Source organism: Trichechus manatus, unplaced genomic scaffold, assembly GCF_000243295.1.
Source record: "Trichechus manatus latirostris isolate Lorelei unplaced genomic scaffold, TriManLat1.0 scaffold00077, whole genome shotgun sequence".
Lineage (NCBI taxonomy): Eukaryota > Metazoa > Chordata > Mammalia > Sirenia > Trichechidae > Trichechus > Trichechus manatus.
Window position 1 is genome coordinate 8,674,214 of NW_004444013.1, and position 25,731 is coordinate 8,699,944.

The 25,731-nt window shown below is 40.6% G+C and overlaps 1 protein-coding gene across 2 annotated transcripts in view; it reads right to left on the minus strand.

Annotated features, from left to right (window-relative positions):
- Window positions 1-25,731, minus strand: part of LOC101344394 (S-adenosyl-L-methionine-dependent tRNA 4-demethylwyosine synthase) — a 274,405-nt gene that overhangs the window by 220,415 nt on the left and 28,259 nt on the right. For both annotated transcript variants that reach the window (XM_023735307.1, XM_004380851.2), the window contains exons 8-9: window positions 9,163-9,280; window positions 741-793 (exon numbers count right to left, since the gene is read on the minus strand). In XM_023735307.1, the coding sequence (XP_023591075.1) occupies window positions 741-793; window positions 9,163-9,280 (171 nt within the window). The remainder of the gene's footprint in view (window positions 1-740; window positions 794-9,162; window positions 9,281-25,731) is intronic.

The following is a 25,731-nucleotide window of genomic DNA, read 5'->3' on the forward strand; positions in this document are numbered from 1 at the left end:
CAGATTCTCTATCAGCCCAGAAATAAAACAATTTCCGAGGCCAACTCTTCAGACAGGGATTGGACTGGACTCTGGGACATAAAGTGATACTCGTGAGGAGTATGTCTCTTAGCTCAAGTAGATACAAGAGACTAAATGGGCAGCTTCTGTCCGGAGGTGAGATGGGAAGGCGGAGGGTTAGGAGCTGGTTGAACAGACATGGGGAATCCGGGGTGGAAAGGAGGAGTGTGCTGTCGCAGTATGGGGAGAGCAATTAGGGTCAGATAACAATGTATGTATAAATTTTTGTATGGGAGAGTAACTTGAAATGTAAACTTTATTTAAACTACAAGAATAAAAAAAAATTAAAAAAAAAGAAGCCACTCACAAAATTACTACATACATATTGTATGATTCCTTTGATATGAAGCTCTATCTAGAACAGGCAAAACTAAACTATGGTGATAGCAATTAGAACACTGGTTGCTCAGCTAGGGGTGAGGAGGATACTAACTAGAAATAGGCACAAGTGAACTCACTAGGGTAAAGGAAATAGTCTATATCTTAACTTGGGTGGTGACCATATGGGTTTTACAATGTCGACATTCACTGAATTCATTTTAAAAATTCATTCAAAATCTGTGCATTTTATTGAATGTAAAGTACACCTTTTAAAATGGAAAAATTCATTGGTTGCATGTAATAGCCATATAAAAGTTGTATAAAACAGAAATAACATTTGAGTAAAAATAAGTTGGTACCTTTGTCCACCTGCAAAGCTTCACCCCAGAGTGGCTCCCAATCAACTGATATCCTAAATGGAAAAACAGGAACATATTAACTGAATTGACTCAAAGCCTTATGCCAAAAGCTAATTTTAGAATTTTAACAAAATCATTTTTCTCCACTTAAATAATGGCAGTCAACCACCCAGTGGCAGAAAACATTAAAGGTTTAATTCACATAATGAGAAAATAATTGAAAATGTATACACTTCTAATAACATAGACTCAAAATACATACAGAAACAAAAGGCTAATGGGAAATCATAGGAGGAGGTTTTAATCTCTCTCAGTATCTAACAGATCTCATAGACCAAAAATCAGTAAAGTTCTAAAAGATCTAACAACACAACAAACACACCTGATCAAGTACAGCTACAGAGCACTACACTCAACAACTACAGAACTCACCTTCTTTTCAAACTCATGGAAATTTTATAAAAGGGGACCATATGACGGGCTATAAAGCAAAAGCAACTAGCAATATATTTCAAATGAAGGACTTAGAAACTAGCCTCTGGAATCTTTGAAAAAAGATGAAGAATCAGATGGGTGCCAGAAGATTAAGACAAAGAAACATTGCCAGAAAAGGAAGGAAACTGGATTCTAGGACCTATGACCAGCACAACTCCACAACCTTGTTGTTGTGTGCTGTCAAGTCGATTCCGATTCATAGCGACCTCATGTGACAGAACAGAACTGTCCCATAGGGTTTTCCAGGCTATAGTCTTTACTGGAGCAGATCACCAGGTCTTTCTACTGCAGAGCCGCTAGGTGAGTTCGAACCGCCAACCTTTTGGTTAGCAGCCGAGCACTTAACTGCTGTGCCACCAGGGCTCCTTTCACTTCATAATTTGGAGCCACATAAGATATAAGAAGCATAGAAAAAGCCAGGCCAGAGCATACAAATAGAACATTCTGATTTCAGGAAGCATTTTAAAAAGTTTCTCATGAGGTTTCAAGTAATAAGCCATAATTATCATGAGTCTCTGGCACAAAAAAAGACTCTTGACTTACGGACAAATTAAGCAAACGGAGAAACAGCCTGATGGTGGCATAAGTGGATCAGGGGCTGCTGAAACATCCACAGTAACAGTGTGTGATGATTAATAGAACAATGTAAATTTGGATTACAATTCTCTAGTGGCAACATTACAGGGTTTTGTCTTTTATCCTCTTCCACATTTACGTAAACATCTTGCATATAAACGTTCACAAAGCACAGCTTAACTATTTGAAGATGGAGCTGAGGCCAACTGAATAGCTACTCTCAGCTATAGATAAACATTGAAAAGATCCCCAGATAACAACAAAAGCACAAGCAGCCGAAGGTAAAACAGATGAATGGGACCTCATAAAAATTAAATAGTTTTGTTCATCAAAGCACTTTATAAAAAAAGGTGAAAAGACAACTTATAAGATTGGGAAAAAATTTTCGGGAACCATATATCTAATAAGGGTCTAATATCCAAAATATATTTTAAAAGTTCTACAACTTAACAACAAAAAGACAAACAAACCAATCAAAAACTGAGTAAAGGACTTGAAAAGACAGTTCACCAAACAGAGCATTTAAATGGCCAACAAGCATATGAAAAGATGCTCAACGTCATTAGCCATTAAAAAACCAAAACCCGCTGCCGTCGAATTGATTCAGACTCATAGCGACCCTATAGGACTGAGTAGAACTGCCCCGTGGTGTTTCCTACATTATGATCTTTACAGGAGCAACTGCCAGGTCTTTTCTCCCCCAGTGCGGTTGGTGGGTGCAAACTACCAACTTTTTGGCTACCAGCCAAGTGCTTAAGAACCATTGTGCCACCAGGGGTCCTTACTTGAAGCAATAATGGCCAAAATTTGTCCAAATTTCATAAAAACTATAAATCCACATATACAAGAAGCTCAATGAACCCCAAGTAAAAGAAACATGAAGAAAACTACATCAAGACCATTATAATTAAACCTCTCAAAATCAGTAATAAAGAAAAATAATCTTAAAAGTAACCAGAGGGGGTAAAAATTACATTCAAAGGAACAAACATAAGGATGACTACAGAGTTCTTATCAGAAGCAATGCAAGTAGGAGAACAGTGGAGCAACAGCTTTAATTCTCAAATGAAAAACGGTCGTCAACTTAGATTTCTATACCTAGCAAAAATATCTTTCAAAAATGAAGGCAAAGATGGATTCCAGACTTTCTGGAGTCATGGAGGCTGGATGAACCCCTGAAACTATTGCCCTGAGATAATATCCAAACCTTAAACCGAAAATATCCTCTTAAGTCGTCTTAAAACCAAACAGTAGTCTAGCTTAACTAGTAAAAATGTCTCCCTTGAGAATTATGCTCTTTTAAGATCTGTCTGTGTGCAATCGAATTGACAATAGCCAACTTAAAAGATCAGATAGGAACCTTAGGGTGCAGTGACTTTATGTTAATGAGGGAGGAACAATTCAGAAAAGGAGGGTGAGAATGGCTGCACAAGTCAAAGAATGTAATAAATGTCACTGAATTGTGTATGTAGAAACTGTTGAATTGGTTTATGTTTTCCTTTGTATATTCTCAATGATAACACCAAAAACTAAAAACTTTTGTTAATGAAGGCAAAATAAAGCCTTTTTTGGATATAAAAAGCTGAAATTCATTACAATATAAGAAATGTTGAAAGAAGTCCTACATGCAGAAGGAAAAGGATACCAGACAGAATATGGATCTACACAAAGAAATGAAGAGCAGAAAAAAGAGTAACTACATGGGTAAATGTAAGATTTTTCTCTAATTATTTAAATCTTTAATATATAATTGACTGTTTGAATAAAAAAAAATGTAGTGCAGGATTTATAACCTACATAAAAGTAAAATGTATGACAACAATTGTATATAAAGGTTGAGAGGAGAAAAACGGAAGTATATTATTTTAAGGTTTTTCTACTATACATGAAGTGGTATAATACCCTGAAAGATATACTCTGATGTAATAAAGAAGTATCCATAAAACCTTGTTATTGTTATTGTTAGGTGCCGTCGGGTCAGTTATGACTCATAGCAACCCCAGGTACTACAGAACGAAACACTGCCGGGTCCTGTGCCATCCTCACAGTCCTTGTTATGCTTCAGCGCATTGTTGCAGCCACTGTGTCAATCCATCTCGCTGAGGGGCTTCCTCTTTTTCGCTGACCCTGTACTTTTATCAAGCATGATATCCTTCTCCAGGGACTGATCCCTCCTAATAACATGCCCAGAGAATGTAAGACATAGTCTCGTGCTCCTTGCTTCTAAGGAGTATTCTGGTTGTACTTCTCCCAAGACAGATTTGTTCCTTCTTTTGGCAATCCATCATATATTCAATATTCTTTGCCAACACCACAATTCAAAGGCATCTACTCTTCTTTGGTCTTCCTTATTCACTGTCCAGCTTTTGCATGTGTACGATGACGCTGAAAATACCGTGGCTTGCGTCAGGTGCACATTAGTCTTCAAGGTGACATCTTTGCTTTTCAGTACCTTAAAGAGGTCTTTTGCAGCAGATTTGCTCAGCGCAATGCATCCTTTGATTTCCTGACTGCTGCTTCCATGGGTGTTGATTGTGGATCCAAGTAATATGAAATCCTTGACAACTTCAATCTTTTCTCCGTTTATCATGATGTTTGCTTGTTTGTCCAGTTGTGAGGATTTTCGTTTTCTTTATTTTAAGGTGTAATCCAAACTGAAGGCCTTGGTCTTTGGTCTTCATCAGTAAGTGCTTCAAGTCCTCTCCACTTTCAGCAAACAAGGTTGTGTCATCTGCATATCGCAGGTTCTTAATGAGTCTTCCTCCATTCCTGATGTTTCGTTCTTCATATAGTCCAGCTTCTCGGATTATTTGCTCAGCATACAGACTGAATAGTTATAGTGAAAGGATAAAAGCCCGAAGCACACCTTTCCTGACTTTAAACCATGCAGTATTCCCTTGTTCTGTTTGAACAACTGTCTCTTGGTCTATGTACAGGTTCCTCAGGAGCACAATTAAGTGTCTGGAATTCCCATTTTTCGCAATGTTATCCATAATTTGTTACGATCGAAACAGTCGAACGCCTTTGCATATAGTCAATAAAACATAGGTAAACATCTTCCTGGTATTCTCTGCTTTCAGCCAGGATCCATCTGACATCAGCAATGATACCCCTCATTCCACTTCCTCTTCTGAATCCAGCCTGAATTTCTGACAGTTCCCTGTTAATATACTGCTGCAGCTGCTTTTGAACTATCTTCAGCAAAATTTTACTTGCATGTTATATTAATGATATAGTTGGATAATTTCTGAATTTGGCTGGACCACCTTTCTTGGGAATAGGCATAAATATGTATCTCCTCCAGTCGGCTGGCCAGGTAGCTATCTTCCAAATTTCTTGGCATAGACGAGTGAGCACTTTCAGCACTGCATCCATTTGTTGAAACATCTCAGCTGATATTCTGTTAATTCCTGGAGCCTTGTTTTTCGCCAATGCCTTCAGTGTAGCTTGGACTTCTTCCTTCAGTATCATCAGTTCCTGATCATATGCTACCTCTTGAAACGGCTGAACGTCAACCAATTCTTTTTGGTATAATGACTCTGTGTATTCCTGCCATCTTCTTTTGATACTTCCCGTGTCATTTAATATTTTCCCCATAGAATCCTTGACTATTGCAACTCGAGGCTTGGATTTTTTTCTTCACTTCTTTCAGCTTGAGAAATGCCAAGCAAGGTCTTCCCTTTTGGTTTTCTATCTCCAGCTCTTTGCACACATCATTATAATACTTTGTCTTAATGAACCACCCTCTGAAATCTTCAGCTCTTTTACTTCATCATTTCTTCCTTTTGCTTTAGCTACTCAACGTTCAAGAGCAAGTTTCAGAGTCTCTTCTGACATCCATTTTGGTCCTTTCTTTCTTTCCTGTCTTTTTAATGACCTCTTGCTTTCTTCATATATGATGTCCCTGATGTCACTCCACAACTCCTCTGGTCTTTGGTCATTAGTGTTCAACACGTCAAACCTATTCTTGAGATATTCTCTAAATTCAGGTGGGATATACTCAAGGTTGTATTTTGGCTCTCAGGGACTTGTTCTAATTTTCTTCAGTTTCAACTTGAACTTGCATATGAGCAACTGATGGTCTGTTCCACAGTCGGCCCCTGGCCTTGTTCTGACTGATGATATTGAGCTTTTCCAATGTCTCTTTCCACAGATGTAGTCGATTTGATTCCTGTGCATTTCATCTGGCGAGGTCCATGTGTACAGTCACCGTTTACATTGGTGAAAAAAGGTATTTGCAATGAAGAAGTCACCGGTCTTGCAAAATTCTATCATGTGATCTCCAGCATCGTTTCTATCACCAAGGGCACATTTTCCAACTACCAATCCTTCCTTTCTTCCAACTTTCGCATTCCAATCACCAGTAACTATCAATGCATCTTGACTGTATGCTCAATCAATTTCAGACTGCAGAAGCTGGTGAAAACCTTCAATTTCTTCATCTTTAGCATTAGTGGTTGGTGCGTAAATTTGAATAATAGTCATATTAATTGGTCTTCCTTGTAGGCATATGGATATTATCCTATCACTGACAGCGTTGTACTTCAGGAAAGATCTTGAAATGTTCTTTCTGACGATGAACGCAACGCCATTCCTCTGCAAGTTGTCATTCCCGGCACAGCAGACCATATGATTGTTCGATTCAAAACGGCCAATACCGGTCCATTTTGGCTCACTAATGTCTAGGATATTGATGTTTATGCGTTCCATTTCATTTTTGACAATTGTTAATTTTCCTAGATTCATACTTCATACATTCCATGTTCCTATTACTAATGGATGTTTGCAGCTATTTCTTCTCATTTTGAGTCATACCACATCAGCAGATGAAAGTCCCGAAAGCTTGACTCCACCCACGTCATTAAGGTCGACTCTACTTTGAGGAGGCAGCTCTTCCCCAGTCGTCTTTTGAGTGCCTTCCAACCCGGGGGTCTCATCTTCCCGCACTATATCAAACAATGTTCCACTACTATTCCTAAGGATTTCATTGGCTAATTCTTTTCAGAAGTAGACTGTCGGGTCCTTCTTCCTCGTCTGTCTTTGTCTGGAAGCTCAGCTGAAACCTGTCCACCATGGGTGACCCTACTGGTATCTGAACACCAGTGGCATAGCTTCCAGCATCACAGCAACACACAAGCCCCAGCAGTACGACAAACTGACAGACATATGGGGGATAAAACCTTGAGCAATCACTAAATAACAAAACAGAGTAATAAGTAATAAGCCAACAAAGAATATAAAATAGAACCATAAAAAAAATTCAATTAATCTAAAAGAAGGCAGAGAAACAGGAAAAACGAAATTAAAGAAAAGATGAGACAAGTAGAAAACAAATATCAAGATGAAAGATTTAAAGCAAGAAAGCCAAACCGGTTGCTGTCAAGTAGATTCCAACTCACGGCACCTCATGTGTGCTGAGGAGAACTGCACTCCACAGGGTTTTCAAAGCTGTAACCTTCCACAAGTAGGTCATCAAACCAATCTACAGGACTAATAGCCCACAGGAACCACATTCTCATCCATCCTGAGACCAGAAGAACTAGATGGTGCCATTACCAACCATTTAGACCAGTGACGCAATAGATGGTCCTCAATAGAAGAAAAAAATGTAGAATAAAACTCAACTTCTTTTTTTTTTAAAAAAAAAAGGCCATTTATTGGACTGGTAAAGACTAGAGGAACCTCTGAAACTGTCACCCTGAGATATCCTTTAAACTTGGAACTAAAACCACTCCCAGAGGTCATCTTTCAGCTCAGTAACAGATTGGATCATAAAATAAACAATATCACCAGTGAGTACTGAGCACTTTAAAAAAATCATCTCTGTGACACCAAATGGTCAACATTTACCCTAAAGCAAAGATTAGAAGTGGGGGGGAGGGGGGGATAAGGAAGCTACATTAATGGAAATGATTGAAGAATGGAAATGAGAATTTTGACACATTATGAAAAATGTAACCAACATCACTGAACAATATATACAGAAACTGTTAAATGGGAATCAAATTTGCTGTGTAAACTTTCAGCAAAAACACAATAAAATACTACTTAAAAAAAAAGGTAGATCACGAAGATTTTCTTCCGAGGCACCTCCAGGTGGGTGCAAACTGCCAACCTTTTGGTTAGTATGGAGTGCATAACCATTTGTGCCTTTGATGGACTCTCATTAATGTAAATGGTCTAAATATTACACTTAAAAGGCAGGAAAAAAATACACATATATACATATATATATATGTATAAATATATAGTTGACGGTTCCTTGAAGGGGACACTGTATTCTGTGTTTCTCTGCATTACCAGGACTGTCACATAAAAGATCCTCAATAAATATTGAAGGAAGGAAGGAAAAAGCAAAGAAGAGAGGAAGGAAGAAGAGAATTCTACTGATTCTCAATTCACCACACTTTTCTTCTACAGGATACCAATATTATTATTTATTCATTTAACTACAACCACTGATCCCTTGCTGGCGAGTCGATTCCAACTCATAGCAACCCTACAGGACACAGTAGAACTGCCCGATAGAATTTCCAAGGAGTGGCTGGTAGATTCGAACTGCTGACCTCTTGGTTAGCACTTAACCACTGCACCACCAGGGCTCCGTTCATTTAACTATAGCCTCCTTAACTAGGTATGACCACAAACATCCAGATACTTCTACACAAAACACTCCTACTTAATTCAGCCTAATATCAGATAAGCTTTTTTCTGCATTTAAAAGTTTTCCCTTAATGAACAGTGATTTGGGTATAAAGAAACCAGTGACAGAAGGCACTTTCCATTTGCATACTTGAGCTGCACTATTGGTAACATCCCAATAAACTAAGAAAAGAAGAAATTTCCTGGTCCAGGCAGCAAACACTCAAGTGAGTCACAGACAGACTCTTCAGGCAGTGACATCTGCCGTTGTACCACAGGCACTGAACCAACTAGATACAGGCTGCTGCTGTTGTGTGGCGTCGACTCAATTCCGACTCGTAGCGACACTGTAGGACAGAGTAGAACTGCCCCATAGGGTTTCCAAGGCAGTCATCTTTATGGAAGCAGACTGCAACATCTTTCTCCCACAGAGCAGTTAGTGGCTTAGAACTGCGACCTTCTGGTTAGCAGCCAAACACTTACCTGTTGCACCACCAACCAGGACTCCTTAGATACAAACCACATTATCTTTTTTCCTCTTACTGTCATTGTTGTTAGGTGCCTCGAGTCTGCTCCGACTCAAAGCAACCTTATGTGTAACAGACCGAAGCGTCATCCTCACAATCCTCAGCTTAGGCTTTCTCTCACAGGTACTAAATCTGAATGCTTAGAGTATAGTGATCTACCAACAATTCCTGAGGATCTTCACCTTGTTTAGTAAGGGCTTCTCGGAGAGCAGGCGTTATCATAGCTCTTCTCTCATTGTCTTCATTCTTCCCTGTGTTCCTGAACAAGCTACTTTTCTCTTCCTGTTGCTCCTTTTCTTTCTGTATTGAAATAAATGAAATCCAGCATTGGCAATGTACAATGAAAATAACATAACACCAATCATGAGCACCATGGCTCACAACCAAGTCCTCTCTAAAATGATCAAATTTCCAGTCAGACAATGACCTAAGGACATGCCAGAGTCACCTTTAAAAAAATACATAACTTCATACTCAAACACACTTACTATAGATCATAAAGCAACAGTCCCCTTATCTAAGTGGTAAACATTTTTAGCAATCCGAGCACAGATAACTGCCTAACCTTGGCAAGTGATTTATTTTGTCTGAATTTCCACTTCCTCACCTGAAAAAGGGGAAAAACAGACTATCTACAGAACAGGAATGTCGTGAAGATTTAATGGAATAAAATCACCTGGCACAATGCCTCATAGATAACAGATGCTCAATAAATGATGGCAACGGCTGGGTTACCACACCTGCAAACCTTGAAAACAAGTGGCATAAGACCACAGAGTGCCTAGAGAGCCATCTGCTCAGAGACCAAGTTACCTCCTCACCTGCCACACAATGGTCCCTTTTAGAAGAGCCCAGGGAGGAAATTCCTCTCCAGTGGTAGAAAAAGATGTACTTAATAAATCTCAGGGATACTTTAGAACCGACTATGTTTCCTTTTGACCTTGGCCACTAGAACACTCAGCGGCACAACTCCAATCACCACGCAAGACCCTGCATCATGCCTGTTTGTATATATTCTGTAACTGGCTTCGTATGAAAACATGACCCTCATTCACCCTTTGATGGATTTCTTCATCATTTTTTTAAATCTTTTTTCCAGTGGCCATCGAGTCAACTTCAACTCAAGGCAATCTCGTGTATAGAGTAGAACTGCACTCCACAGGGTTTTCAACAGCTGTTTTTTTGGAAGTAGGTAGCGAGGCCTTTCTTCCGAGGCACCTTGGGGTGGGTTTTAACCTCCAACCTTTCAGTAAGTAATTGAGCACTTAACCATTTGCGCCACCCAGGAACTCCTTTTTCAATCTTATTATATGTATGTATATTTTTTAAGTTATCTCAAAATCCTTTAGGAAGATGGCAGAGTGTCAATTAACAATTTCAGAGACAGCAAAAATCTACATCACACTTTAGAGAAGACACTCATCAGACCTAACTAAGAGCTACAGAAATTTAAAATAATTCACTTGGCAGCAGCTTACACCAAGCCCCGAGACTACCCTCAGTGCTCATCCGTTTTAAATGTCCAGCCGTGCAGCCCCCAATGAATCAGTGAGTAGATTCACAATAATAACCTTCCTACCAAAAATGAAAATACTTCACAAATGGTATGATGTCTGAGATCTGCTTCAAACTCATACCACCAGTAAGCCAACTGCAGCTGAGTGAACTCCAACTCATGCGACCCCGTGTGTGTCTGAGTAGAACCGTGCTCCGTAGGGTTTTCAATGGCCATTTTGTCAGAAGTAGATTGCCAGGCCTTTCTTCCAAGGTGCCTCTGGGTGCACTCCCATCTACAACCTTTCGGTTAGCAGCTGAGCACATTAACCATTTGCACCACCCAGGGACTCCTAAACTTCTACAGAAGGGGATATATGAAAGGTAGACAGGAGAGGATGGTCCACTGACTGATGGCTGATAGAGCTGGGTAACAGTTAACAGAGATTCACTGTATTGTTTTGTCTCCACATAAAAAATGTAAAACAATATTTAAACTTTTTTTTAAAAAAAAGGAAAGGTAAATCATCAGTCAGAAGGCGGCCAGGGGATGACTGCGAAAACAGACCATCAACTGCTCATATGCAAGTTCAAGTTGAAGCTGAAGAAAATTAAAACAAGTCCACAAGAGCCAAAATACGACCTTGAATATATCTCACCTGAATTCAGAGATCATCTCAAGAACAGATTTGACACACTGAACACTAATGACTGATGACCAGACAAGTTGTGGGATGACATCAAGGACATCATATATGAAAAAGCAAAAGGTCATTAAAAAGACAGGAAAGAAAAAAAAGACCAAAATGGATGTCAGAGAGACCCTGAAACTTGCTCTTGAACACAGAGCAGCTACAGCAAATGGAAGAAATGATGAAGTAAAAGAGCTGAACAGAAGATTTCAAAGGGCGGCCCAAGAAAATAAAGTATTATAATGAAATGTGCAACGACCTGGAGTTATGAAAAGGGAAGAACACACTCGACATTTCTCAAGTTCAAAGAACTGACGAAAAAATTCAAGTCTTGAGTAGCAATACTGAAGTATTCTACGGGCAAAATATTTAAAGATGCACGAAGCATCAAAAGAAGATGGAAGAAGACCATTTTGCTCTGGGTATTGAGCTTTTTTTTTTTTTTGAAGAATTCAGTGTTTTAGGAAACTAACTTCAAAGATCAGACAGATTTATGTTCAGGGTAAATTAGTAGTTAGTTTAAGCAGTCTTTAAGACAATGTCATATGAAATATCTGTCTAATGTTTGTAATCAAACTGTCACCCTCTTACAACTGAGAAAATTATGTATCTTAAAGAAACCAGATTCTCAGAGGAGATTGACCTCACGACTCAGACTCCGTTTTGTCTTTGGTTCCATTTCTGCTTCTGAGAAAGTGACTCAGGACTGTTAATAGGTAAACCAAGGTGGGGCAGCTTGCCCTTGGGAAGAACACTTAGTATGTTTTAAACAGACTAACTGAAGACCTCCTACAGGAAATGTCCATCCTGTATTATCTTGCTAATCATTAGTTCCCTAATAAAAAATTGTCACATGTAAATTTTTCTATATTTTTTGTTTCCTCTAGACAAACTTTGAGTGCTCTTTATAGATATATATTTCTGTGCGATAGATCCAACTATACTAATTTAGATGATCCTTTCCAACTGATAGTGAATTTATGAGGGCAATCGCTTGTTTAGATTGCTGATGAATGTGTGGACAATGCACTCTGAGAACTTTAGGATTATCTTTAAGTATTCATAGTAACAATGCTAGTAAATATTGAAAAGGTAATGTTAAAATTGTAAAATGAAAGTCAGAAGAAAACCCACTGGTCCAAAATTCAGGGTATGGTTGGTAGCTTTAATTCCTACTTATGGTATATCTGAGTTGGAGAAATTTGTCAGTCACTATGGGACAAATAATAGATGAGATAGAAGCACAACAGTGATCTCTGATCTCATAAGCCAAGGTGACATGAGATAACAAAATAACCTTAGATTTTTTTATTAGTCCGAGAAACTGTAGTCTGCGCTGTAGACAAGATATACATAGAATTAGACAGCAAGCTACTTGATTACACATTGTCACACCCTTAAAAACACCAGATCTATTTGGTTGGTTACCATCAGGAATAAGTACATGGGCTAGATCACTACTGCAAGGAATAGTAATATTCTTAGCCTACATCCTGATAGTATTAGGTATTATAAAATTTATCCTCTATTGTCTTACACATGTAAAAGGCAAAAGAAGGTCTCAGGCTAAAATGTTGATGTACATTGAGTCTGCTCACTCTGGCAATGCTATTGATGGGAACATCGCTCTTACTTAATAACCTGGTGAAGAACCAGATCGTATCCCGTGGAAAACCAGCACCGTGAGTTTAAAGAGCCTGCAATGGCCTCCATCTAGGAGCTCGACTAAGTCCAGGTATTGATCATCAATGTGTTATCCCCAATCTCCGATCAAAAGGAGGGACTGATTTAGGAAATAATATTGGAGTTATTATTCCCTCTCCTTGAGCATACAGAATGTGACCCAGCTGAAGCTGGGCTCACAAGGGCTCACAAGGATTCTCAAGGACACATCAACTGGACCCTGAGGTATAAAGACAATAGCTAAGATAATCTTGGAAAATATCTTTTAGGGAAACTTTCACATAAAGCCGATCAAACAGAACACAAAAGACTTTCCACTCTTATCTTTTCTATTAGCATTTAGTGAATAGGAATTTGTTGGACCAATGAAGACCCTCCTGACTTTTGTTACTGAAACCTGTACCAATGATTGTTAAGAAAGATGATTCAAAATGTAAGATTATAATTTCTAGCCAATCAGTGAAAAAGTGATGCTTTCAATGATTCTACCCATTTTGTGATGTTGATATATACTGATGGCTCTGTAACTGTTCTTTGGACTCGGGCAGACATGGCTGTGGCAGCATGCTTGTCCGCTTCCCACTTTTGTCCTTTTGAATATATGCCAAATAAAACTTTCTTTTTACTTTAAAAAAAAAAAAGAAGAAGATGGAAGAAATACACAGTCACAAAGGCACTGGTGAAAAACAAGACTCCAGGAATTGATGGAATACTAATTGAGATGTTTCAACAAATGGATGCGGCACTGGAGGTGCTCACTTATCTATGCCAAGAAATTTGGAAGACAGCTACCTGGCCAACCAACTGGAAGAGATCCATATTTGCTCCCATTCCAAAGAAAGGTGATCCAACAGATTGTGGAAATTATCAAACAACATCATTAACATCACACAGAAGCAAAATTTTGCTGAAGATAATTCAACAACAGTTGCAGCAGTACATCGACAGGGAACTGCCAGAAATTCAAGCCAGATTCAGAAGAGGACGTGGAACAAGGGATATCATTGCTGATGTGAGATGGACCTTGGCTGAAAGCAGAGAATACCAGAAAGACGTTTACGTGTGTTTTACTGACTAAGCAAAGGCATTTGACTGTGCGGATCATAACAAATTATGGATAACGTTGCAAAGAATGGGAATTCCAGAACACTTAATTGTGCTCATGAGAACCTGTACACAGACCAAGTGGCAGTCATTTGAACAGAACAAGGGGATACTACGTGGCTTAAAATCAGCAAAGGTGTACATCAGGGTTGTATCCTTTAACCATACTTATTCAATCTGTATGCTGAGCAAACAATCCAAGAAGCTGGACTATATGAAGAAGAATGGGGCGTCAGGATTGGAAGACTCATTAACAACCTGCGATATTCAGATGACACAACCTTGCTTGCTGAAAGTGAAGAGGACTTGAAGCACTTTCTGATGAAGACCAAAGACTACAGCCTTCAACGTAAAGAGAGCAAAAATCTTCACTACTGGACCAATAAGCAACATCGTGATAAACGGAGAAAAGACTGAAGTTGACAAGGATTTCACTTACTTGGATCCACAATCAACACTCATGGAAGCAACAGTCAAGAAATCAAAGGCTGTATTCCATCAGGCAAATCTGCTGCAAAAGACCTCTTTAAAGTGTTTAAAAGCAAAGATGTCACTTTGAGGACTAAGGTGCACCTGACCCAAGCCATGGCCATTTTCTCAAACGCCTCATACGCATGCAAAAGCTGGACAATGAATAAGGAATTGATGCCTTTGAATTATGATGTTGGAGACAAATATTGACTATACTATGGACTTTCAGAAAAACAAACACACCTGTCTTGGAAAAAGTACAGCCAGAATGCTCCTTAGAAGCAAGGATGGCAAGATTTTGTTTCACGTACTTTGGACATGTTGTCAGGAGGGACCAGCCCCTGGAAAAGGACATCATGCTTGGTAAAGTAGAGGGTCAGCGAAAGAGACAAAGATCCTCAATGAGATGGACTGACACACTGGCTACAACAACGTGCTCAAGCACAGCCATGATTGTGAGGATGGCACAGGACTGGGCAGTGTTTCGTTCTGCTGTACACAAGGTTGCTGTGAGTCAGAACCGACTCGAAGGCACCTAACAACAACAAATCAATGAAATTCAGAGTTAATTTTTCTATCTTCTCTATTACTTAACGGTTTCGTTCTGAAATGAAGTCAGTAAAAAAGCACTTTGGAGTCCAATGTACCAAATGAAAAAATAAACCCACATTAAGTTCTGTCCTAAATATCAGCATTCTAAATGACTAAATATAAACAAAATGCAAAGCCAATGAACAATTCTGCTTCTGTTAATAGAGTTCTTAAATACACAGTTCCAGATGGGACAGAAAAAATTTATAAACAAACCTCAATCATTTGTTCTTACCTATTATAAAAGTAATGAGTTTAATGCTCAGCATTTCATAGAAATAAAAAGTTTCCAATTATTATTTTGTTAAAGTGTTTAAAAACGAAAGAAACCTTTGTCTTTTTCATTTTTTTTTTTAATATCTATTTCAATCTAAAAGCAAAGACATGAGCTTATAAAGAAAAAGTCTTATGGTGGAGCATAATGAACTAAACTAGACTTTGAGAGCATTTAAATGTCTCTGAACTAAATGTACAGCAAGTTACTGCGTTTCTTCTACTAATTGTGCAAGAAAGTGTCTGTCACTACAAAACATTACCTGCACGTGTTAGCATACCCCAAAGGTCATACAAGGAGTCCTGGTGGCGCAGCGCTTAAGCGCTTGGCTGCTGACTGAAATGTTGGCAGTTTGAACCCACCAGAGGTTCAGTGGGGGAAAATACCTGGCAATCTGTTTCCATAAACACTACAGCCTATGGAAACCCTAAGGGGCAGTTCTACTCTGTCACAGGGGGTTGCCGTGAGTCGGGATCAACTGGACAACACAGAACAACAACCAGAACAAAGGCCACGTAAATGCACAATTGGACCCAGCCCACAACACTGGCCCCTTACCCCTGTGCCTGAGCTCCAGGCACCCAGTCGTCGTTTTAAACAGAAATGTCTGACCCCTGTGAGATGAAGGCATGTCCAAGACTTGGCCATGGAACACTGTCCAAGTCTGTCGCTGTTATCAAATCTGAGTGTTGCCACTCCAGATTCAATCATTAAGCCACAGTGTCTGTATGGAAAGAGGCTGGGGCTGTGATTAAAGGTCCTGAGTGACTTTTGTCATCCCTTCCCTCCAAGGCAGCTGGTCCTATCTTCCCTATGAAGCAGCAACTTCATTTCTAAAAAGAAATACAACCATTCAGAAGCCTCCCCATGGGAGTTTAATGCACCATTCAAATTCTAATTCTAATCTCCTAGGTGCAGACATCGCTCACTGTTTGCCCAGCATGTAACAATGTAACAACCACTTAAGACATATGTATTATCATTTATTTGTTCATAGCTGTTAAATAACCAAGATCTTTGGGTGGCGCAAGCTGTTTGCAATCAGCTGCTAATCTAAAGGCAGGCAGTTCAAACCTACCCAGCAGCACCTCGGAAGAAGGGAGCGGCGATCTGCTTCTGTAAAGATTACAGCTAAGGAAACTCCTGGGGTCACCATAAGCTGGAATCGACTCCATGGCAGTAAGTTTAGTTTTTTGGTTAGTTACATAACCTAAGCAGAAATGAATGAAGATCCCAGAATGGGTCAACCTTGATTTCTTCCTCTCTGCACTCTCCATTTAACACTGGGTGACCATGCTCCAGGGTGTCCATTCCCAGTATGCCGCTCTCTCCATCCACACGGCCACTGCTTCAGTGCACATCCTCGGCTCCCTAAGGGACGACTGTGAGAGCCAACTAAAGGGTCTCGGGTCCAGTCTCTACTTCCACCCTCCCCACCTCCCACTTCTATTAATCTTTTTATTATTCCTGCTTAAAATATACATATATATTATTGTGGCAAAATACATGTAACACAAAATTTGCCATTTTCACCACTTTCAAGTGTACAACTCAGGGGCATTAATTACACTCAGCAGGTTGTGTAGCCATCACCACCATCGATTTCCAAAACGCTTTCATCTCCCCAAACAGAAACACTGTACTCATGAAGCAATAACTTCCCAATACCTCCTCTTCCCAAGGAGCCCTGGTGGCGCAAGGGTTAAGCACTTGGTGCTAACCGAAAGGTTTGACACTTTGAACCCACACAGTGGCTACGAGGGAGAAAGACCTGGTGATATGCTTGTGTAAAGATTACAGCCTAGAAAACTCTACGGGGCGGTTCTACCCTGTCACATGAGGTCACCATGAGTCTAAATCGAGGGCACCCAACAACTCCCTCTGCCTAGCCATTGGTAACCACTAATCTACTGTGGTCTCTATTCTTCTGCCTATCTTAGCCACACCCATTACTCTTGCCTTGAAAAATAACATGTGCCTTCTCCAAGTCTCTCAAAGCCTGCTTCTCAATATACAAAAAAGAAAGCTGATCATAAACTAACTTCCTAGGCACTTATAAATGTGACTATATATAAGTAAAAAGCTCTTTGTAAATAAAAACTATATGAATTTTATGTGATAATGGAGGCAAAAAGTAGGGCTAATTTTCTTTTTTTAAAGATATTATACAATACTACGTAGTTAATTTTCAACCAGAAACCACTGGACCAGATCGATTTGTTTTACAACAAACAAGCTTTTCAATACCAAAGCATACGTTTCTCCTGGGAAAGGGAACATTTTTGTTTGTGTAAATTGTTTGTGTAAATCAATTGATCCTTGTTTACCATCAGGTGATTCTCTTCCTTATCAATTCATGCAGAAAACTTTGGGCACAGAAGCTCTAGGTTGTCTAGAGGCCATTTTATAGACAGTCCACCTGCTGAGGCCTGGAACCATGAGGACAGGGTGAGTGGTCCGTAAATGGTGGCTGAATGAATGAATGAATGAATGCCTCAAAACTACTAGGCAGCTATTTTCAGCCCCAAAAAAACAGATCTCACTTCTCTCAGTAACTGATTCTAGATCTGGCCATTTTCATTATTAAGCACTGTTGCAATTTTTTCACCCACTTACTCGAGTTCATTTTTCTTTAATAGAGGAATCCCCTATACACCACTCACTTGTCATAGCTCAGGGAGCCTTGACGGCACAGTGGTTAAGCACTTGGCTGCTAACTGGAAGGTTAGCAGTTCAAACCCACCAACCGCTACACGGGAGAAAGATGTAGCAATCTGCTTCCATAAAGATTACAGCCTTGGAAATACTGTGGGGTTTCTACTCTGTCCTACAGGGGCGCTATGAGTCAAAATCAACTTGATGGCAATAGGTTTGAGTTTGGTTTGTCACAGCTCAGTTTTAAAATGACCAATTTTCATCAGCAATCAAAGCTTTTTGAGTATACTGGGTTTTAAGGATGTAAGCTTACTGAAATGCCATTTGGTCAGGTGTGTCAAAAGCTTTGGAGTCCCCGGGTGGTGCAACTTGTTAACACTCTCAGTTGCTAATCTAAAGGCTGGAGACTTGAATGAACCCAGAGGTGCCTTGGAAGAAAGGTCTGGTGATCTACTTCCAAATAACCAGCCACTGAAAACCCTATGCAGCACAGTTCTACTCTGACACGCATGAGGAGGCCGTGAGTCACGATCAACTAGACAGCAACTGATTGGTTTTGGACAGGCGCTTTAAAATGGTTTAAGGAGACCTGGTGGTGCAAACGGTTAAGTGCTCAGTTATTAACATAAAGGTTGGCAGTTCAAACCCAGCCAGAGGCTCCGCAGGAGAAAGACCGGCAATCTGCTTCCATAAAGGTTACAGCCAAGATTGATGGTTACGAGGGTGGGGAGGGAGGGTGAGGGTTATTCACTAACTAGATAGTAGACAACAATTATCTTAGGTGAAGGAAAAGACAGCACACACTACAGGGGAACTCAGCACAACTGGACTAAACCACAGCTAAGAAGTTTCCTGAATACAACCAAATACTTCGAGAGACAGAGTAGCAGGGGTGGAGGTCTAAGGACCATGCTTTCAGAGGACATCCAGGTCAACTGGCATAACAAAGTTTATTAAGAAAATGTTCTGCATCCTACTTTGGTCAGTGGCATCTGGGGTCTTAAAAGCTAGCAAGCGGCCATCTAAGATGCATCAATTGGTCCCAACCCACCTGGAGTAAAGGAGAATGAAGAACACCAAAGTCATGAGGGCAGTATTAGCCCAAGAGACAGAAAGGGCCACATAAACCAGAGACTGCATCAGCCTGAGACCAGAAGAACTAGATGGTACCCAGCTACTACCAATGACCGCCCTGACAGGGAACACAACAGAGAGTCCCTGACGGAGCAGGAGAAAAGTGGCATGCAGAACTGAAATTCTAGTAAAATGACCAGACTTAATGGTATGACTGAGACTGGAGGAACCCCAGAAAGCATAGCCCCCAGACTCTCTGTCAACCCGGAACTAAACCATTCCTGAGACCAACTCTTCAGACAAAGATCAGACGGGACTATGGGACATTAAATGATACTCGTGAGGAGTGTGTAGATACATGAGACTAAATAGGCAGCTCCTGTCTAGAGGTGAGATGAGAAGGCAGAGAGGGTCAGGAGCTGGTTGAATGGACATGGGAAATCCGGGGTGGAAAGGAGGAGTGTGCTGTCACAGCATAGGCAGAGCAAGTAAGGTCACATAACAATGTACGTATAAATTTTTATATGAGAGACTAACTTGAATTGTAAACCTTCACTTAAAGTACAACAATTTAAAAAAAAAAAAAGATTACAGCCAAGAAAACCCTATGGGACAGTTCTACTTTGTCACACAGGGTCGCTATGAGTCGGAATTGACCCGATGGCACCTAACAACAACAACAATGCCTTAATTTGCTGTCTGTTAAATGGTATATGGTATATGGAGTAACTAGGGTGATTACCTAGGTCACCAGTGAATAGATACCATAACACCCATCTCTATACAGCTGCCAACATCCTCAAAAGCGTGGACAGAGCTTTAAAGTGGTTTGACTCTGACCCAGTGATTCTATTTTGGATTATCTGATTTAAGAAAATAATTCTTGGACTCACTGTTAAGTGGTCTGGCTGCACGGTCCATAAATGAGTCAGGCTAGCTTAAAGGCAGTGTCTTGGGGTAAAGGGATGTCCCTTTTGTTTCTGGGTGAATTAAACACTCAAAACCTGAAAAATAATCATGGAAGGGAACTAGTTTCATGTTATTCCACTACAGTCCCATATAACTTTGTATCAGAACTGGACACGCTAATGAGATCCTCTTGTAATTTAAATAGCTGGCAAATTGAAATGTTTCTCTGGTGAGTAATTATCAAGCATTTGCCAATTATCTCCAAAACTAATGATACTGATGTTACTGTGTGTGTGTTTAACCAGAACATGCTGTGGGGAGTATTTAGTAACATTTATTTACTGCAGGAAAAAAAAAGGCTGCAATAGGCTTTACAATTATAGATCACGACGTAAGAGGAATAGAAAATAAACCACCTAAGATTCTCAGGCCATTCCTGACTCCTTGCTCTCTTCCCTTCTGGGACCCACCTGTCCTCTGGGAGGCAGCAATGGGTAGTAACACAGAAAAATGGGGTCTGGGGCTTGCACTCACCATTTACTTGTCAGTGCTTAACCTAAGCCTCAGTTTCCCACCCTGTAAAATGGGAAAATGGAGGCAACAGTAGTACAGACATCTCAGGGTTGTTGCAAGGACTGAATGAGATAATCCAATGTGTGATTTCATCTCTCCTAATACTCTGAACCTCCACTGAAAATGTCTTCTCTCCCCACACCCCAACCCACTCTCCCTATTCAATCGTTCATACCCCATTACATGGCAGGAAAAGCCCTTCAGGCCCCTGCCCTGCCTTCCTTCTCTATTTCACCTCTCCACACATGCCCAGGAGTCCCTGGGTGGTGCAAACGGTTAACACATCCAGCTGTTAACTGAAAGGCTGGGGGTGAGAGTCCACCCAGAGGTGCCTTGGCAGAAGAAAGGCCTGGTGATCTACTTCCAAAAATGAGCCATTGAAAACACTACGGAGCACAGTTCTACCCGGACGCACGAGGTCACCATGAGTCAGAGTCGGCTCAACAGTAACTGGTGGTACTGGTGCGCATCCCCAAACATTCCATGCTCCCCAGCACTCTGCCCCTGCAACTGCATGCCTAACGTCCCCATGCTTCGCTTTAGCGCTCCTGTTCTTGGGACTCACTCCCATCCTTTAAATCTCTTTGACCTTGTAATTACTGTCTTAGATACCACTACAGAGGGAAGCAGGCAGAATACCATGGTTGCATTCTAGTTGGGCCAAATCTACCCCATGTGAACACAAATAATAACAACGCAATGGTTTAAGCACTCAGCTGCTAACCGAAAGGTTGACAGTTCAAACCCACCAGTGGCTCCGCGGGAGAAAGGACCTGGTGATCTGCTTCCATAAAGATTACAGCCTAGGCAACCCTATGGGACAGTTCTACTCTGCCCTAGAGGGTCGTGATACGTAGCAATCAACTCAACAGCACATAACAACACAATAGTTGTAAATAGTTATTATGTGTAATAAAATAAAAATTTTTCATTGATTAACTTATTTAATCTCCACAACAACTTTATAAGGCAGGAACTGTTATTATCCCCCATTTTACAGATGAGAAAACTGAAGCAGAGGAGCTAAAAAACTTGACCACAGCCACACAACCTGACTCCACACAGGTTGAAAAAAAAAACCATTGCTGTCAAGTCGATTCCGACTCATAGCAACCCTATAGGACGGAGTAGAACTGCCCCATAGGGTCTCCAAGGCTGTAATCTTTACAGAAGCAGACTGCCGTATCTTCCTCCCACAGAGCAGGTGGTGGGTTCGAACCGCTGACCTTTCAGTTAGCAGCCAAGCAAGTACTATTCAAAAAGAGGTCTTACGATGAGAGCTTTGGTCCAACTCTTAAGGTCAATGCTCTTAAGCACCAACACGCTCGTCCTCCCCCTACAGCAACAACTGAGGCAATTTAATGTCAGAAGTAACAGCGACCAGACAGAGAACAGCTTGGAAATACGCGTGAACGGGCCTCAAAGGCAAAGCCAGAAACAGATGAAAGGAAAAGCTAAGCAGTAATAACGTCCATCGCAGAGTCTGGTACATGATGCCCAATGTAAAGTGAATACAGCAGACACAGCTGGAAACTCTGCTGCAACCTAACAATAATGAGAGACAAAAAAACGGTAGCTTATTTTCCCGTCGTACTAAAGTTGGAAATAAAATATTATTTTCCCCCCAAGATCTGATGATTTGATAAGAAATTTTATGAGATTTTATAAGAAACCTGAAATATCAGGACCAGCTGTTTCAAGTTCATAAAGTCCAAAATCATTTCATTTCAAAAAATAACTTACATGCATTTTGCTTAGTGCTTTTTCTCTAGCGCCCTCTAATGGCCGTAAGAGGAAAACGCAAAGAAAAAATTTTCCGACAAATCATCCCAAACTTTTCACCCATACCTTCTCTTGCCCTGGGGAAAATCCAGAAATCTATCTAAACCAGCTTCCTCATGAATTAGGGTATTTCATGCCTTGAAATCTATCCCATTTCAAGAAATTTTCACCAATGAAGATTACTCGGATTTTTCATTAAGAGCCACTGCCTCAGAGACTGTCCCATTTACTGGATTTCTCTGTTTCCCCCTGATTAAACTCAGATTAAACACTTTTTTTTTTATTGTACTTCAGGTGAAGGCTTACAGAACAAATAGTTTCTCGTGAAACAGTAGTACACATACTGTTTTATGACATCGGTTAACAACCCCACAACATGTCAGCCCTCTCCCTTCTCGACCCTCTTTTTTTTTTTTTTTTTGGTGAAAACATACATAGCCAAAGATAAACCATTTCAAAAATTTCTAAATGCACAGTTCAGTGACATCGACCATGCTCTTCCAGTTGTGGTATTCTCACTCTAGATGAAGGCTTACAGAACAAAATAGTTTCTCATTTAACAGTTAGTACACATGCTGCCCTATGACAATGGTCAACAACCTCACAACACACCAGCACTATCCTTACTCAGTCTTGGGCTCCCTATCACCAGCTTTCCTGTCCCCCTCTGCCTTCTGGCCCTTGTCCCTGGACTGCTATGCCTCATTAGTCCCATCTGGTTTTATGGGGCTGTCCACTACCCGGCTGAACGGCAAACCCCGGAAATGATTTCACCACTGAGCTAAGAGGGTGTCCGCGGTCCATACTCTCGGGGTTTCTCCAGTCTCTCCCAGGCCAGTAAATCTGGTCTTTTTTTTTTTTTTTTTTGAGTTAGAATTTTGTTCTACATCCTTCTCCAGCTCCGCCCAGAACCCTCTGTTGTGATCCCAATCAGAGCAGTCTCAGATTAAACACTTTTGATACAAACACTGCACAGACGTTGCATACTTCTTGCTACATCATACCAGGAGGCGTATAATTACGGTCAAGTTCCCTACTAACGATGATGCTATGTGTGATTGTTGGGTACACGTCAGAACCACCTGATCACTCCCTTTGCAAAGCTGTATTTTTCAGTTTGCAATAAGTAATCCGTGGGGTTTTTGATGTTTTGTTTTGTTTTTCACTCGGGTGTGTCTCAGTGGTATCGTTTCTGGGGTGCTATTTCGAGACCATGTGAATGAGTATCTGTTCCCCAGGGAATTTCCCCAATCCTTGCTTAAATCAGTTATTACACTGGGGATTGCAAACATGATTTTCCAGTTCTAACATGCCTTCTATAATTACTACCCAGAAATCTTCCGTAAAGACATTCCGTTACCCTTTCTTTTTTTTTTTTAATTTGATGTAATATAAACCGTTACTGTGATCTTTTTGATGCTCAAATTCTCCCAATGTGGCCTGTGGAAACCCGTCAGGCTGGCTCCTGAGTCCCTCTGCCAGGTCTCCATCAGACTCAGAGGATCACTTGTTCAACCATCTGTAAATCCCTCTTCTGCATCCTGGAACAACAATTTCTCCTAACAGTGAGTGGCATTTAGAAAACAAGATCTGAGCACTTGGAACTTTCTGTGTTTTGAAGTCCTTTCAGTGAACATAGTTAGGAAATATTCTTTATTTACTACACGTACACACACATTTAAACTATAAGTTTACAAATATAACCTTAACCATAGTTTTTATTGTTGTAATTTAAGTGAAAGTTTACAATTCCAGTTAGTCTCATACAAAAATCTATACATAAACATTGTTACGTGACCCTAGTTGCTCTCCCTATACTGTGACAGCACACTCTTCCTTTCCACCGTGGATTTCCTCCGTCCATTCAACCAGCTCCTGACCCTCTCTGCCTTCTCATCTCACCTCTGGACAGGAGCTGCCCATTTAGTCTCATGTATCTACTTGAGCTAAGAAGCACACTCTTTACGAGTACCATTTTATGTCCCATAGTCCAGTCCAATCTTTCTCTGAAGAGTTGGCCTCGGGAGTGGTTTTAGTTCCGGGTTGACAGAGTCTGGGGACCGTGCTTTCTAGGCTCCTCCAGTCTCAGCCAGACCATTAAATCTGGTCTTTTTATGAGAATTTGAATTCTGCACCCTACTTTTCTCATGCTTCATCAAGGACTCTCTATTGTGTTCCCTGACAGGGAGGTCACTGGTGGTAGTCAGGGACCATCTAGTTCTTCTGGTCTCAGGCTGATGGAGTCTCTGGTTTATGTGGGCCGTTCTCTCTCTAGGGCTAATACTTTCCTTGTGACTTTGGTGTTCTTCATTCTCCTTTAATCCAGGTGAGCTGGGACCAATTGATGCATCTTAGATGGCCGCTCACTAGCTTTTAAGACCCCAGACACCACTCATGAAAGTAGGATGCAGAATATTTTCTTAATAAACTTTGTTATGCCAATTGACCTAGATGTCCCCTAAAGAATGGTCCCCAGACCCCCGCCCCTGCTACTCTATCCCTCAAAGTGTTTGGTTGTATTCAGGAAATTTCTTACCGTTGGTTTAGTCCAGTTGTGCTGACTTCCTCTGTAGTGTGTGCTGTCCTTCCGTTCACCTAAGATAATTCTTGTCTACTATGTAATGAATAACCTTCTCCCTCCCTCCCTACCCTCATATCAAAGAATGTTTTCTTCTGTGTTTAAACCTTTTCATGAGTTCTTATAATAGTGGTCTTATACAATATCTGTCCTTTTGTGACTAAATTCACTCAGCATCATGTCTTTGAGATTCCTCCATGTTATGTCTCACGGATTCATCATTGTTCTTTATCATTGTGTAGTATTCCACTGTGCAGATATACCATAATTTGTTTATCCATTTGTCCGTTGATGGGCACCTAGGCTGCTTCCACATTTTTGCTATTGAGAACAGTGCTGCAATGAACATAGGTGTGCATATATTTATTCGTGTGACAGCTCTTATTTCTCTAGGACATATTCCAAGGAGCCAGGTTGCTGGATTCTAAATCTAGCTTTGTTTGTTTGTTTATTGCTGTAGTTTAAATGAAGTTTACATTTCAAGTTAGTCTCCCATACAAAAATTTACACATACATTGTTATGTGACCCTAATTATTCTCCCCATACTGTGACAGCACACCCCTCCTTTCCACCCGATTCCCCGTGTTCATTCAACCAGCTACTAACCCTCTTTGCCTCCCCATCTCACCTCTGGACAGAAGCTGCCCATTTAGTCTCTTGTATCTACTTGAGCTAAGAGGCACACTCCTCACGAGTATCACTTTAAGTCCCACAGTCCAGTCCAATCCCGTCTGAAGAGTTGGCCTCAGAAACTGTTTTAGTTCTGGGCTGACAGAGAATCCAGGGGCCATGCTTTCTGGGGTTCTTCCAGCCTCATTCAGACCACTGAGTCTGGTCTTCTTACTAGAGTTTGAGTTCTGCACCCCACCT